At 37.2% G+C, this 15,560-nt stretch overlaps 2 protein-coding genes across 2 annotated transcripts; one reads left to right on the top strand and one right to left on the bottom strand.

The window, feature by feature from the left end:
- Positions 1 to 4,153: 4,153 nt before the first annotated feature.
- Positions 4,154 to 8,989, bottom strand: LOC117323152 (protein FAM50A-like). The gene is made up of 6 exons (XM_033878191.1): positions 8,908 to 8,989; positions 8,261 to 8,486; positions 7,458 to 7,597; positions 7,108 to 7,237; positions 6,234 to 6,303; positions 4,154 to 4,711 (listed from the first exon to the last, which is right to left on the bottom strand). Exons 2-6 carry the CDS (start codon positions 8,451 to 8,453, stop codon positions 4,201 to 4,203), a joined length of 1,044 nt encoding a protein of 347 aa, XP_033734082.1. The 5' UTR covers positions 8,454 to 8,486; positions 8,908 to 8,989; the 3' UTR covers positions 4,154 to 4,200.
- Positions 8,990 to 9,046: 57 nt separating this feature from the next.
- LOC117323151 (NADP-dependent oxidoreductase domain-containing protein 1-like) lies at positions 9,047 to 13,436 on the top strand. Its single transcript, XM_033878190.1, has 5 exons — positions 9,047 to 9,273; positions 10,733 to 10,929; positions 11,687 to 12,028; positions 12,192 to 12,378; positions 13,166 to 13,436. Exons 1-5 carry the CDS (start codon positions 9,071 to 9,073, stop codon positions 13,332 to 13,334), a joined length of 1,098 nt encoding a protein of 365 aa, XP_033734081.1. The 5' UTR covers positions 9,047 to 9,070; the 3' UTR covers positions 13,335 to 13,436.
- Positions 13,437 to 15,560: the final 2,124 nt, after the last annotated feature.

The following is a 15,560-nucleotide window of genomic DNA, read 5'->3' as shown; positions in this document are numbered from 1 at the left end:
CTGTAATTTAATCAATTTCCCTATGAATCATCCATGAAATCTTGACATTAATTTTGTAATATGCAGATGGTTGTGTCCCCTTCCAACTTTGGAATGTGTGGTATAGTCTGGGTTATATAAACCATGAACGCCACTGGGAAAGGAATGTGTGGTAAAGTCTGGGTTATACAAACCATGAACGCCACTGGGAAAGGAATGTGTGGTATAGTGTGGGTTATATAAACCATGAACGCCACTGGGAAAGGAATGTGTGGTATAGTGTGGGTTATATAAACCATGAACGCCACTGGGAAAGGAATGTGTGGTATAGTGTGGGTTATATAAACCATGAACTCCACTGGGAAAGGAATGTGTGGTATAGTGTGGGTTATATAAACCATGAACGCCACTGGGAAAGGAATGTGTGGTATAGTGTGGGTTATATAAACCATGAACGCCACTGGGAAAGGAATGTGTGGTATAGTGTGGGTTATATAAACCATGAACGCCACTGGGAAAGGAATGTGTGGTATAGTGTGGGTTATATAAACCATGAACGCCACTGGGAAAGGAATGTGTGGTATAGTGTGGGTTATATAAACCATGAACGCCACTGGGAAAGGAATGTGTGGTAAAGTCTGGCTTATATAAACCATGAACGCCACTGGGAAAGGAATGTGTGGTATAGTGTGGGTTATATAAACCATGAACGCCACTGGGAAAGGAATGTGTGGTATAGTGTGGGTTATATAAACCATGAACGCCACTGGGAAAGGAATGTGTGGTATAGTCTTGGTTATATAAACCATGAACGCCACTGCATGGGAAAGGAATGTGTGGGTTATATAAACCATGAACGCCACTGGGAAAGGAATGTGTGGTATAGTCTGGGTTATATAAACCATGAACGCCACTGGGAAAGGAATGTGTGGTATAGTCTGGGTTATATAAACCATGAATGCCAAAGGGAAAGGAATGTGGTACATTGTACCAGTCTACATAATCTGTATATATCACTACTCTATTTTAACACTGCTGTTATACAAAAATCTCCTCAGTTATAGCACTCCACATTACATAGAGCATTTCTATTTAGGTGTTGTTTACAATTTAACATTGTAAAAAAGATAACATGCTTTTGAAAGTATTAATGTAAGATTATTCAAGAGATCACTAATTTTCGTTTTGTTTTTAATTCCACTGAAATCCTGTCTCACAACAAAACACATTAATTAACATGTCACAACACATCCTGTCACACAACAAAACAGAATAACACATTACAACAAATCCTGTCACACAACACAACACAATAACACATTACAACATATCCTGTCACACAACACAAACCAATAACACATCACAACATATCCTGTCTCACAACAAAACACAATAACACATTACAACATATCCTGTCTCACAACACAAACCAATTACACATTACAACATATCCTGTCACACAACACAACACATCAACATGTCACAACATATCCTGTCTCACAACACAAACCAATAACACATCACAACAAATCCTTTCACACAACACATTCTACCATACAACAAATCCTGTCTCACAACACAACACATTAACATGTCACAACATATCCTGTCACACAACACAACACATTCTACCATACAACAAATCCTGTCTCACAACACAACACATTCTACCATACAACATATCCTGTCTCACAACACAACACATTAACATGTTACAACATATCCTGTCTCACAACACAAACCAATAACACATCACAACATATCCTGTCTCACAACAAAACATAATAACACATTACAACTATTGTCACACAACACACAAACAATAAATCTGTCATACAAATTATCTGTCCACATTAATGCCACAAACAATTATTCACACCACAACCTATTTCGTCACACAACACAACAAATTATGTCACATCACAACGTATTTTGTCACACAACACAACATATTATGTCACACCACAACCTATTTAGTCACCCAACACAACAAATTATGTCACACCACAACCTATTTAGTCACCCAACACAACAAATTATGTCACAGCACAACCTATTTTGTCACACAACACAACATATTATGTCACATCACAACCTATTTTGTCACACAACACAACAAATTATGTCACAGCTACCTATTTGTCAAATAAACACAATTAGTACACACACAACCTATTAGTCACACAACACAACAATTATGTCAACATCACAACATTTTGTCACACAACACTATTCACAAATATGTCACACAACAACACAATTATCACACAAAACCTATTTGTCACACAACACAACAAATTATGTCACATCACAACCTATTTTGTCAAATAATACAACAAATTATGTCACACCACAACCTTTTCTGTCACACAACACAACCTATTCTACCACACAACACATTCTGATACGACTTATCCTCTAGTATCCAATAATTGCTTTAAAAGTTGTTTTATTGTTGTTTCCAGTGTCAAAGTGTGATTTATTTATTTTCTGATCAGGAAACTGGTTACTTATTGCAATCTAAAGAGTTGTGCATGCGCAGTACAACAAAATGTCAAACTACAACAAGCTATTTAAAAGTGATGTTGTATACTGATTTGTGGTAGTTTTTTATATGTCAAATGTTTCTGTGATAATTTAATATCACTGCTGCAAACGTCTGGTATTAGTTAACATGCTTTTAAAATAATACAAACATTGTATATTGAACAAAATGATGTTTTTTTAAAAAAAAAAAAGAGAAATGAAATTAACCTTAATTTTATGCATTTTATGTGTGTGCTTACTCCCACACGCACCCTGCCTGTATTACAGAACCATGTCCTGGGTAATGTCTCATGATACCTATCCATGACCTTTGTATGATGAAGTTCATGGACACATAACAACGTGACCTCTAACTAATACAGGCCAGAGTTCATGGTTTCTGTTACTAATGGTTCAGGTCAAACATTTTTAACAATGACCAATAAAATATCAGTCATATAATGGTTCCTTTTGTTGTTTATATCGTTACATTATGTATGTCACATTGTGGCAGAGTAGGACACATATCCAAACTGCCTACAGACTGTATAAAAGACACACAAGGTATTGGCACCTTTAAAAACAAATTAGGAGTTTGAATTCATATTAAGACACAGTGACGCTGAAGGTTTAAAGTGTTGATGAGGAGGTAACCAACAACATAACTCGAAATAGATCAAAATATATGCCTGAATCTGGATGAGGAGGTGCAAAAGACCTGTATTAATTCAAAATGTTTAGAAATATTTTTCAATAGATTCCATAATTAATAGGGGGCGGATTATAATGCAATTATGGTTGCTGCGGTAACTCGGGTCACTATAAACAGGTTTTCCAATAAAGAGCTATATTATAATTACTCCTCAGTTGTTTGGCCGATTTTATTCATCTTTGGGCAGATGTTGTAAATAAACACGGCGTATAATTTGACATATTAGTTGTTTCGAGAACTATCACAATGGCAACACAATCTGGGCCTCTGATTGGCGACAATTTATTAGATATTGTCAGATTTAGACCAAATTTGGTAGACCTGATAAACAATACTAACTACAATTGTCGACCAATCAGGTCTACTTCCGTTCCAGTCGATGCATCGTAGATCTTAAAGTGTTACACCTTGTTGATATATTAGGGGTAGGGCCTAATTTTTTTTTCCTATCAATACTAACCAGAAGCACATGCCTGTGGATGGACAACATGGATTTTCTCTGAGAACTCTTCCTCCCATAGTAAGCTGGTGTGCTACCATTTAGAATGGCAACAACAGTGATTCATACTAGTTGATCAAACAATAAATTCATACTTGTCATAAAGTAGATATTTGCAAACAAATTATGATTTCGCCAAAAACTTCTTGTGTTGAATTCTCATTTTATATTGTGTGTAAAATTTAAATACATGTTATTTGTATTTGAGAAAGTTGACGTCCTTTTCATTTTATTTTCAATGAAACAAAAAAGTATGTCCTTTACTTCTAACTCTATTTAATCTGCCAGAATTTGAGAAAGTAGTGGAGCTACGTCAAACTGTAAGTGGTACATAAGATATCTTATTCATTCATGTTACACTTTTAAAATGTTTTAAGTTGTTTGGTGTATGACTAAAACATACCACTGTTTAACACAGGATAAGAACTAACATGGTAGACAGAAACATGTACAACATAGTAACTTTAATGGCTGGTAATAAAATCTACTTGACAGTAATTTTAATCGCATTTTTGTCTGACACGGTGTACGAGTCCCAACTTTTCTCCGGATCATAAGGCTCCCATCGACTCGCCGGAAAAATATGTTTATTTCTGTCATACCAGCTACGAAGGCACACTTTCCCTGCATGAGATTCGTCCTTTTCCACAGTAGCATCACTAATAATCCTAACATCCGCATGAACATCAAAACTGAACAAAGGTCCACTCTTACCGCGCGCTTTAGTGACAATGAAATCGTAGAAACTGTAGTGATGTGGAATGATCAAATCCTCCTTAACGTACATGAGTTGGTCGACAGTCACACATTTAAGGTCATTGAACTCTTTCCGTAAAGTCTCCAGACATTTTTGAAGGAACTGCTGCATCGTGTTTCCTTTTCTCATCCTCACCTGACGCCGATGTCCAGAACCGTCCCAGTAACTGTACGTGATGTCTATCTCCTCATTCTTCAGTTTCTCTTGTTTTGCTACCCATTCTTGTCGCAGCTGTTCTCTGCAATAGGAAAATCAACTTATTAAGAATAAGGACCACTTTAAAGAATTGGTAAACTTCTCTAATCTTGCCCTACTCCATAGGGCCCAGATATATCATTAATATAAATCTGATTCCCAAGGACCTTCACCAAAACATGCTTCAGACCAATTGATCAAAATCTATTGAGGCATTGAATGATTTTGAAGAATATGTTGAATGATGGATGCAGCGCTTGAGCAGCATGGCATTAAATATAAATTCACCAGTCCTTTGGAGCTAAAGACTTATCTAATCACCCAGAACTACACATGGGAAGCTGACATCATAATCTATAAACTCGGTTCAGTACACTGACTACTTTCCTGAGACTGCAGTACATTTTAATTTAACCCCTATTCTCTATACCTAAGGGAGAAGTATAAAGTCGGGTAAATAGAGTTTTCGTATTGATGTACATAATAATTCAGTGATTCTTGGGACTCAATATTTGTGTCTTGGACTAGTGCTTATTCTTTGGGACTCGCTCAATTCTGAGTACGCTCTAATCTCTTGGTATTGGGACTCTAATCTCTTGGTATTGGGACTCTCTAATCTCTCGGTATTGGGACTCTCTTATCTCTTGGTATTGGGACTCTCATCTCTTGGTATTGGGACTCTAATCTCTTGGTATTGGGACTCTCTAATCTCTCGGTATTGGGACTCTCTAATCTCTTGGTATTGGGACTCTCTAATCTCTTGGTATTGGGACTCTCTTATCTCTTGGTATTGGGACTCTCTAATCTCTTGGTATTGGGACACTCTAATCTTTGGTATTGGGACTCTAATCTCTTGGTATTGGGACTCTAATCTCTTGGTATTGGGACTCTCTAATCTCTCGGTATTGGGACTCTCTAATCTCTTGGTATTGGGACTCTCTAATCTCTTGGTATTGGGACTCTCTAATCTCTTGGTATTGGGACTCTCTAATATCTTGGTATTGGGACTCTCTAATCTCTTGGTATTGGGACTCTCTAATCTCTTGGTATTGGGACTCTAATCTCTTGGTATTGGGACTCTCTAATCTCTTGGTATTGGGACTCTCTAATCTCTTGGTATTGGGACTCTCTAATATCTTGGTATTGGGACTCTCTAATCTCTCGGTACTGGGACTCTCTAATCTCTCGGTATTGGGACTCTCTAATCTCTCGGTATTGGGACTCTCTAATCTCTCGGTATTGGGACTCTCTAATCTCTTGGTATTGGGACTCTAATCTCTTGGTATTGGGACTCAAATCTCTTGGTATTGGGACTCTCTAATCTCTCGGTATTGGGACTCTAATCTCTTGGTATTGGGACTCTCTAATCTCTCGGTATTGGGACTCATCAAAATGTTGAAAGTGTTCTGGACTTACCAGAAAAACTTCCACAAAAAATTCCATTACTGTACATCTGCATCTGGATTTTACAACTTAATCTGGAATTGACATCACTGTCAATGCTGAGCACAGTGTCAAAAACTCATTAAATGCTGATCAATGAATGATTTTAACATGTTTCTTACCTTAGTTTATTTTCCTCCTCCTCTCTGTCTCTGTCTGGTAAAAAGCTGGTGTCCACATGGGGGTCCTTTCCTGTCAGAACAGCAAAGCGTTATTTTAACACACAGTATATCATAATACAACGATTGATAAAGTGCTTTGTTTATTACAATATCTTCGGTACAATTTAACAATAAGAACATGTCTGGTAATAAGCCCATCTTTGTCTTTGTCCATCACCTATATGTGAAGCTAATCCGTCATGTATGTGTTTGATTACAGGATAAACACAGTAAAATATAATAAGACTTTATAAGAGATCCCAGAGGTATCTTGGTGCCCACCATTAGACTGATCATTTCTCCACTTTTCCCTTCTTTCCACTCTTCCTCTTAATCATTCAATCACAAGCGGAACCTCTATATGAAATCCAAGATCTAATAAGAACTTTATGAGAAATACTGATAACAAATATCAAGTGTTAAAATCCAAGAAGACTGGCCAGTTGACCATTTTTTTCAGACTTGAAATTGAATGTGCATAAATAGGAAGTATGGGAACCTACATGTGGAGTTTGAGAAATATCCCTCCAGTTTTTAACAAGAAATAATGATAACAAACTTCAACTGTCGAAATCCAAGATGGTTGCCTATCGAACATTTTGTTTTCTTGATCAAACTCAAATTGAATTGGCACAACTATGGACCAAGGCAAACCTACATGATTAGAGAAATATTCTTCCAGTACTACTCAGAAATAGCAATAACAAGTATTGTGTACAGACAGGGGGACAGACCACGGATGCAGACAATTCGAATAGCCCACCATCTGATGATGATAGGCTAATAAAGAAACCACGTTGGACTGTCACACAGAAGTATATATTTTGTATCTTACCAAGTCTTTTCTTTTTTCCTTTTTCAGTTTCTTTCAATTCTGTCTCTTCCATTTTTTCCATCTTCTCATCATCATCCTGATCCTCATCATCCTCTTCTTCATCATGAGGATCAAAGGACAACATAGCCATCTGAAAAATTACAAATATTTTGATTGATAACTGAATTTTCAATGTCTTTCTAATGAACAATGTAAAACTCATTTTCAGACTACAGTCAAAAGAGGGGTAACAATGTTGCTAAGTAAAATAGCCCGATATTAATGACAAAACTACATGACAGACTGTTGCTGCTATGATACTATGACCTAAGTGTGAATAATTCTAAACCTCTAGTTCTGTCACTGAATACCTTCATTTGTTCCTTCTTTTTCCTTTCTTTCTTCTGTTGATCCAACATCTGTGCCTCTGAGTGTTTCTTTGCCAGCTGCTTTTCTCGTTTCTTGATGACATCTTCCTGTTTGGCTCTCATTTCATCAAGGGTGACCAGACCTAACAGTGACACATAAACAATTAAAGTTGATTGGTCAATCTGTATGTCTGGAATCAACTATAAAGAATATATCAATAGAAACATCACGTAAGTGCATAAAACATAGACACACATAATAATGTACAAGTGTTCCTGGCATACTTCTGAGCTAAAGAAGCATGCTCTGTCAGCTGAATGACCAAGTCTGGATTTTATTCTTCAAATCAAAGGTTACCGATTTAATATTCTTGAATGAAAACACAAAATAACAACAACCAATGTGAATAAGAACCTGATACCTAACTTGTCTATTTGAAATGCTGTAAGAAAGCAAGGTAACAGAAGCTCTCCATCACATCATTAGTCGGTCAAAAAATACCATTAGTCGGTCAAAAAATACCAAAGTACCAGGTCAAAGGGAGACAACCACCATAACTAATATACATGCAGTGATTTATCTTCAACCTAATCATATTACAATGCATCTTTACAGTTTAGTCATTTTTATGAGTATTTGGCACCTGTAATGACAGAAAGGCTTAAAGGGGATGCAAATATCAAAAGTAATTTAAAGCACTTAGTCAGAACCCTTCAAACTATTGTTATAGTCCACACTTCCAGAATCTTTATATAATACCAAGATTGTTGTCATAAGACCATTACTGGCATTAGCAATAATTTACCAATAGTGTTTGATTTCAACTGTTGCTCAATAGCATCATAATGTGTTGCAAATTTGTTCTGTATGCTGCCAATTTTTAATTCTTCTTCAATTTTCTTCTTTTTTATCTCCATCTCTTCCTGTTCTTTCTGTCGTTTCTTGATCAGGTTGGCAGCTCGGCCCCCCTCCGACGCAGCACCTTTATACTGGGCCATGGCTGACGAGGAAACCACACTTTTGTTTCACACCTGTAAACAAGAAATTGTTTTTTAGTGCACACAGCGGGTGTTTCAGAGGATCGCCAAGAAAAGGGCATGTACATTTTAAATTTTTAGTAGGCTAGTTGTCTAATAGATTTTGATTTTTAAAATTCTAGTATGCAATGAACAGAAAAAGTGTCCAAAAGTGAAGATGCGTCCAGTTTATTTTTCAATATTGCCTAGCTCATATAGGAGATCTATCTTTCCAAATGAAGCCAGATAACACATTTATGGTTTATCATTTTATCTTCTTATCAGCTGTCTTGTTTCTCGGTACTACAGGGATCAAGTTAACATATGACATAAAATCAATTGGTAGAAGCTGGCTTTCGATAATAAAAAGGACTTATGAAATAAACAATTTTGAATATAATGCGCTTCAACATCTGAATTACAACCTTTCTCTTACCAAAACAATCCAAAACGTGTGGGCCTAAGTTAACCGCTTAGTCGTTATCTATTCGATAGGTTATTAGACTAAGTTATTCAAGTGCGTTAATAGATCGCGTTGCGGCGGAAGTTATTGCAGGAAATCTGTTTTCACGCGCGTGCGCGATTTACATAGAAACAAAATGGAGTTGATGACGCGCCTGAAACAGGCTTCAGACGAAGCAACTCCTGTAGATATTGCTAACAACTTAGAAACGTTACAGTTTGAAAGTGCTCTGTCTGCAGAGGAAGTCGAACTTCTCCATCTGCGTAACAGGACACATGCCATCACCGTGTCTGCATGTGCACAGGCCACATATTTCGCGAGTGTACTTCACGAAGCAAGGTACTTGTTAAGGCTGTTGTTTTACTATAGGCTATATAAGAGTCGTCTGTCGATAATTCGACACGATAACGGTGTCAGCCGTCAGTTATCTTAGTGATAAATTGGGCTATGGATGGTATACTGTGAATAGTAGAAGTTGTTGGCCTGTATATTGAAATGAAAATATACTGTGAAATAAAATTATTTTAAGCATTTTGTATCAACAGTAAGATTCATTCACAACCAAAACACACAAAAATAGCAATAGCAATGTAGAATCTTATACTTTTTCTTCAACGTCAATGGTTATATGATCTCCGCTAATACTGGATGCGCTTTGCATTAATAACTCACTATTATCCGGTTGCACAGGAAATCTTGGATAAAACTTGAACAATTAATGTCATACCAGTGCCTATATTTGAATGGCTTTTTAAGGTGTTCAGAGTTGGGGCTTCAACTACCGAATTGGGGAATGAGTTCCATGAGTAAATTTGTACACCACTTGTCGACTAAGTGTTCCCTGTGTGATTTCACCATAACAGGGAGAGGAAATATGCAACAACCAGGCCGGGACTCGAACCTGGGACCTCCCAATTTTAGACAGATGCTCTAACCATTTGAGCTACCTGGTCAGCGGCATTCAGCCCAGTCCAGTTCCGCTACACTAATATACATCTACATCTATATTTACATCGAGTCCATCACTAAAGTGATGATTATTCGATGGCATGGACAGGCTACAAATAGAGTTAAGAAATTAGCAAAAATTTTGAAAAAAAAAAAAATCAAATGTGTATATACTTTAAAATATTAATCTGTTGGAAAAACTGTTGGTAGCTACATGGATTGGGAATTAGTGGAGGTCCTGAGCAGCTTCCGCTTGAAGCTGTCTAAGGATTCAGTAGCAACAGTGTCTGGCGGTAGAGAGTTCCAGATGGGTATAGTGTTTGGAAAGAAACTGTATTTGTAGTAGTCTGTAGATGGTGAGAATTGCTGATATTGAAAGGGGTGCATGGAAGAGCGTGTAGATTTGGCTAGGGGTTTCATGTATGGTGTTGCATCTATTGCCACTAGTTGGTTATGTATTTTATAGAGCATAGATAGTCTGATGTTGTTTCTGCATTTTCTACATTAGATGTATACCAGTAATAGTCCAGACCAGTATACAAGTCTATGTCATTTATCATAAAGTGACCATCAATTAACCTATACCCGACTTGTTGAATTTGATTATAAACCTGTCACTACTGTGAGGGTTCAGAAGGTTTTCTGAGGATTAAGGGCTGATCAGTGAGTCACAGTCACATGAATTTATACGGTAAACATTGTTTCTCTCGTGTTTATGTCAGTAATACTGATTTATCATAGGTTTTGATGTAAGGAAATTAAAAAAAAAAAAAAATCAAAGAATTATCATGTATATGTAACATGCAAATTTTAAGAAGATATTTTCAAATGACATTTATATCTGTTCCAGACAATTGAAAAAGCAGCTAAAAAGTCCACAAAAAAGAACTGCCAAGATATTACAGGATCGTGAACCTCGTGACCCACTAAAGGTCGGAATCATTGGGTGTGGTCGTCTAGGGAGTCAACTTGCTCACTGCCTACTTACTTATGGTGATATGAACCCTAAAGACTTAAAGATATCTACAAGGCGACCAGAAACCCTAGGTAAAGTTTTTATAAATTCAACATTGATGTAGTTATGCAAATCTCTTCTTTAGGGTTTGATAAATCCTTTTGAAGCCTGTTTAACTTTATTATCAGGACATGCATGTGTGTAATCTTCACAAGGTTTTGCAAGAGTTACTGCCCTTTTGGGGTTTTTGATATTTGGCATTGTTTACACCAAAAGATAGTTAACTTTGTAGTTTATATCATATCGCTTTGGTAGGTAGTGCTTGTGAAAGGTAGGTAGTGCTTGTGAAAAGTTTTATGTAAGAAGGCTTGAAGTAATTTCTCCGAGTACGGTACCTATTAGTAAATACCTGTGAAATGGTGTAAAAGTTTACCCAGCAATAAGCATATGCCTGGTAATAAGCTCAACCCTAGGTATTGCAATTCATTAGAAATGCCGACAAATCAAATTTCACTGCCCTATGATAAGCCAATCCACCTATTTTGAGTAAAAGATTACATGTTTGGCAACTGAACTTGTTGCAGGGTACAATATGTATGATAATATGTAACTGTAGGTAGTAACTGTTGACTACACTATTGATGTACATTCGTTATCAATTTGACGTGACATAACGATGAATATGGGCAATTTTAATTCTTAATTTTATGCATTTTTTCTTCAGAATAATGTTTTTTTTATTCATCTTTTTATGTAGATTTTTAATGTACATTTGAATTTTGCATGTGCTCAAAAAATTAAATAAAGATGTATATATTAAAGAAAAACAACAACACTTATTCCCAACAGAATATTTAAGGAACAAGGGAGTGGACTGCAGCCATGACAACATCAAGTTGGCATCAACTTCCCATCTGATATTTTTATGTGTGCTTCCATCACATGTACAGACAGTCGCTGAGGAAATCTGTGATCATTTACCGCGGGCGTCTGTTGTATTCTCCTTTGTCAGTACATACACACCAAAGAGACTAAAACAGCTTCTGGGCACCAGTAATGTGATAAAGCCAGAGTATAGCTGGTCGGACGAAAGTGAGAGGAATTCATGGAATTGTAATATCAATGTCAATTCAGCCCTGGAGGATCCAGAGATCGTAGAAAAGACATGTCCAATCGGATACAGAAAGTCAGGTGAGGTCAAGTCTAATTTTGACATCTGTTAAGCTTAGATTAACAAAACTGGTTGCAAATGATTTGTCAAATACTTTTGTATACAATTTACCTAGTAGTACATTTAACTGACTGGAGAAAGGATATTGATATATCTGTACTGTTATTTTGTTATCTGTTTCAGAATGTGTTGTAATGACTGCAGAGAAACTAGCAGAGATAATGATTTTTGCCTTTATCAACATGGTGACCACTCTACGTGTAAATAAACAGGATGCACTCAGTATACTCCACATTGTCCTGTTTGAGGACACACCGGAGGACCAGTTACGAGAGGAGGATTTTATAAGGAACTCACAAGACCAGACAGGGTATGTAGACAGACACAGGGACATGTAAATGGCTGGAACATTTACTACAGAAGAGTTTATTTAACTGATGTCTGGTTCATTCATAGGGACTTGGCACAGTCGATAATTTATACATTATATCATATGCATCACATGATACATATATACAGTACATGTATATGGACCATGGGATGGGAATTTGTGTCAAGTTCCTGTGGTTTCATTTAGTATATATGCTGTAATATGTATCATAATTGTGATTACTGATACACAAAATCAGACCATAAGTATCTTGATAAAAACAGATGATCAGGAGACACTGCTGTTTGTTATGAGAAGATACATATGTATTTATCAATTATGGATCTTTGATGAAGTCAGTATGGTGTTATACAGACCAGGTAAAATTGCCAGAGGTCAATATTTTAGATTCTACCAGGTTGGTATACCTTATGACCGAATCAAAAGTCCTTAATTATTATATTAGATACGAAACTTGTTTGCAAAAGGATGGAATTGTATCATACATGTAGCTATCTTGATAACAGAAAATTTGCATTGGGGCATTGAAAGGTCACAATGATTATGACGACATAAATGCAATATTGACTTGGTGTTTCTAACTATCTCAAAATACTGACCTCCACATGACCATCTTTTAGCCAATGAGAATTAAGGAAAATTGGACCATATCTAATGTTTAGTGATAGCCATTATGACACGTGATGGTAGTGGTAAATGTACTCCTTATATTGTTGTGGTACCTGTTTGGTGTGATATCCTTGTAATATATATCAGTCTTTTTCAGAATGTTTCCAAGGTTCCAGTTAACCCAGCTGACAGAGGTTACAACATCTGTGCTCAAAAGAATTACAACATGTCCACCGCTCAGAGCAGCATTTGTGAAAAAATACCTTGGACTTTTTGACAATTATGTGCAACAGAAAGCTTATGAGATGATGAATGGAAATATTTGATAGCTATTTTGAGACACTGCAGCATTATTATAAGTGATACACTGATGTCCTATGTTGTTATGATATCCATATCTGTGATTAAATGTTATATTTCTATTTAAACTTTTGTTGTTTTCTGTTTTGTTGCATTTATAGTCAAACTTGAGTCTCTCTCCTTTTTACAAAAATAAAATTCTTTACAAGTTTCTTAAAACACTCAAATGACTTCTTCTGATTAAAGGAAATACCAAGAATTGTGATATCTGGTAATTGGGTCATGGTTTGAACCCAAAAACGTTTGCAAACAGACAACCTTGACCAATATTCTAATATAATATACAATCATTATATGTATGTAGTTCGTACATATCAAATGAAGTCTGGCAGTGTTCACAACAGAAATAACTTTGACCAACACTGAAGGTTTCTGTGGTCAGTTTTGTTAAATTACTCAAATGAATTATTTCAGTAGATAAAAGGTCAAGAATCACCAACACATTTAACAACAGACTAACAATACATGCCTATTGGGCTTCTTGTTGGAGAATTTAGTAATATTAGATATGGAAGTTATGATGTAATAGTGAGATTACATATGAATGTGTAATGGTGTAACTGGAGGTGATGAGTAAATGGCGTAATTTGAGGTGATGTTGTAATGGTGTGACAGGGGGTGACATTGTAATGACAGGAGATGACATTGTAATGGTGTGACAGAGGTGATGTTGTAATGGTGTGACAGGAGGTGATGTTGTAATGGTGTGACAGAAGGTGATGTTGTTATGGTGTGACATGAGGTGATGTTGTAATGGTGTGACAGAAGGTGATGTTGTAATGGTGTGACAGGAGGTGATGTTGTAATGATGTGACAGAAGGTGATGTTGTAATGGTGTGACAGAAGGTGATGTTGTTATGGTGTGACAGGAGGTGATGTTGTAATGGTGTGACAGGAGGTGATGTTGTAATGGTGTGACAGGAGGTGATGTTGTAATGGTGTGACATGAGGTGACATTGTAATGGTGTGACAGGAGGTGATGTTGTAATGGTGTGACAGAAGGTGATGTTGTAATGGTGTGACAGGAGGTGACATTGTAATGGTGTGACAGGAGGTGACATTGTAATGGTGTGACATGAGGTGACATTGTAATGATGTGACAGGAGGTGATGTTGTAATGGTGTGACAGGAGGTGACGTTAAAATGATGTGACAGGAGGTGACGTTGTAATGGTGTGACAGGAGGTGACATTGTAATGATGTGACAGGAGGTGACGTAATGGTGTGACAGGAGATGACGTTGTAATGATGTGACAGGAGGTGACGTAATGGTGTGACAGGAGATGACGTGGTAATAATGTGACAGGAGGTGACGTGGTAATAATGTGACAGGAGGTGACGTTGTAATGGTGTGACAGAAGTTGACGTTTTAATGGTGTGACCGGAGGTGACATTGTTTTGGTGTGACAGGAGGTGACGTGGTAATAATGTGACAGGAGGTGACGTTGTAATAATGTGACAGAAGTTGACGTTTTAATGATGTGACAGGAGTTGAGGTTGTAATGATGTGACAGGAGGTGACGTGGTAATAATGTGACAGGAGGTGACGTTGTAATGGTGTGACAGGAGGTGACGTTGTAATGGTGTGACAGAAGGTGACGTGGTAATAATGTGACAGAAGGTGACGTGGTAATAATGTGACAGAAGTTGACGTTTTAATGATGTGACAGGAGGTGACGTTGTAATGATGTGACAGGAGGTGACGTGGTAATAATGTGACAGGAGGTGACGTTGTAATGGTGTGACAGAAGTTGACGTTTTAATGGTGTGACAGGAGTTGAGGTTGTAATGGTGTGACAGGAGGTGACGTTGTAATGGTGTGACAGGAGGTGACGTTGTAATGGTGTGACAGGAGTTGACGTTGTAATGGTGTGACAGGAGTTGACGTTTTAATGATGTGACAGGAGGTGACGTTGTAATGATGTGACAGGAGGTGACATTGTAATGATGTGACAGGAGGTGGCATTTCAATGGTGTGACAGGAGGTGACGTTGTAATGGTGTGACAGAAGGTGACGTTGTAATGATGTGACAGGAGGTGACGTTGTAACGGTGTGGCAGGAGGTGACATTGAAATGATGCGACAGGTGACATTGTAATGATGTGACAGGAGGTGACGTTGTAATGGTGTGACAGGAGGTGACGTTGTAATGGTGTGACAGGAGGTGACGTAATGGTCACAGGAGTTGACGTT

Source organism: Pecten maximus, chromosome 3, assembly GCF_902652985.1.
Source record: "Pecten maximus chromosome 3, xPecMax1.1, whole genome shotgun sequence".
Lineage (NCBI taxonomy): Eukaryota > Metazoa > Mollusca > Bivalvia > Pectinida > Pectinidae > Pecten > Pecten maximus.
Note: the sequence above shows the minus strand (reverse complement) of the source record. Positions and strands in the feature narration are given on the sequence as shown.

Bases quoted from the DNA above. Each gene is read 5' to 3' on its own strand.
- LOC117323151 (XM_033878190.1), top strand. From the start codon at position 9,071: ATGGAGTTGATGACGCGCCTGAAACAGGCTTCAGACGAAGCAACTCCT. The intron at 9,274-10,732 runs GTACTTGTTAAG...TATCTGTTCCAG, and splicing joins AGTGTACTTCACGAAGCAAG to ACAATTGAAAAAGCAGCTAA. The intron at 12,029-12,191 runs GTGAGGTCAAGT...TATCTGTTTCAG, and splicing joins AATCGGATACAGAAAGTCAG to AATGTGTTGTAATGACTGCA.
- LOC117323152 (XM_033878191.1), bottom strand. From the start codon at position 8,453: ATGGCCCAGTATAAAGGTGCTGCGTCGGAGGGGGGCCGAGCTGCCAAC. The intron at 7,598-8,260 runs GTAAATTATTGC...TGTCACTGTTAG, and splicing joins GTTGAAATCAAACACTATTG to GTCTGGTCACCCTTGATGAA. The intron at 4,712-6,233 runs GTAAGAAACATG...TTCCTATTGCAG, and splicing joins GAGGAGGAAAATAAACTAAG to AGAACAGCTGCGACAAGAAT.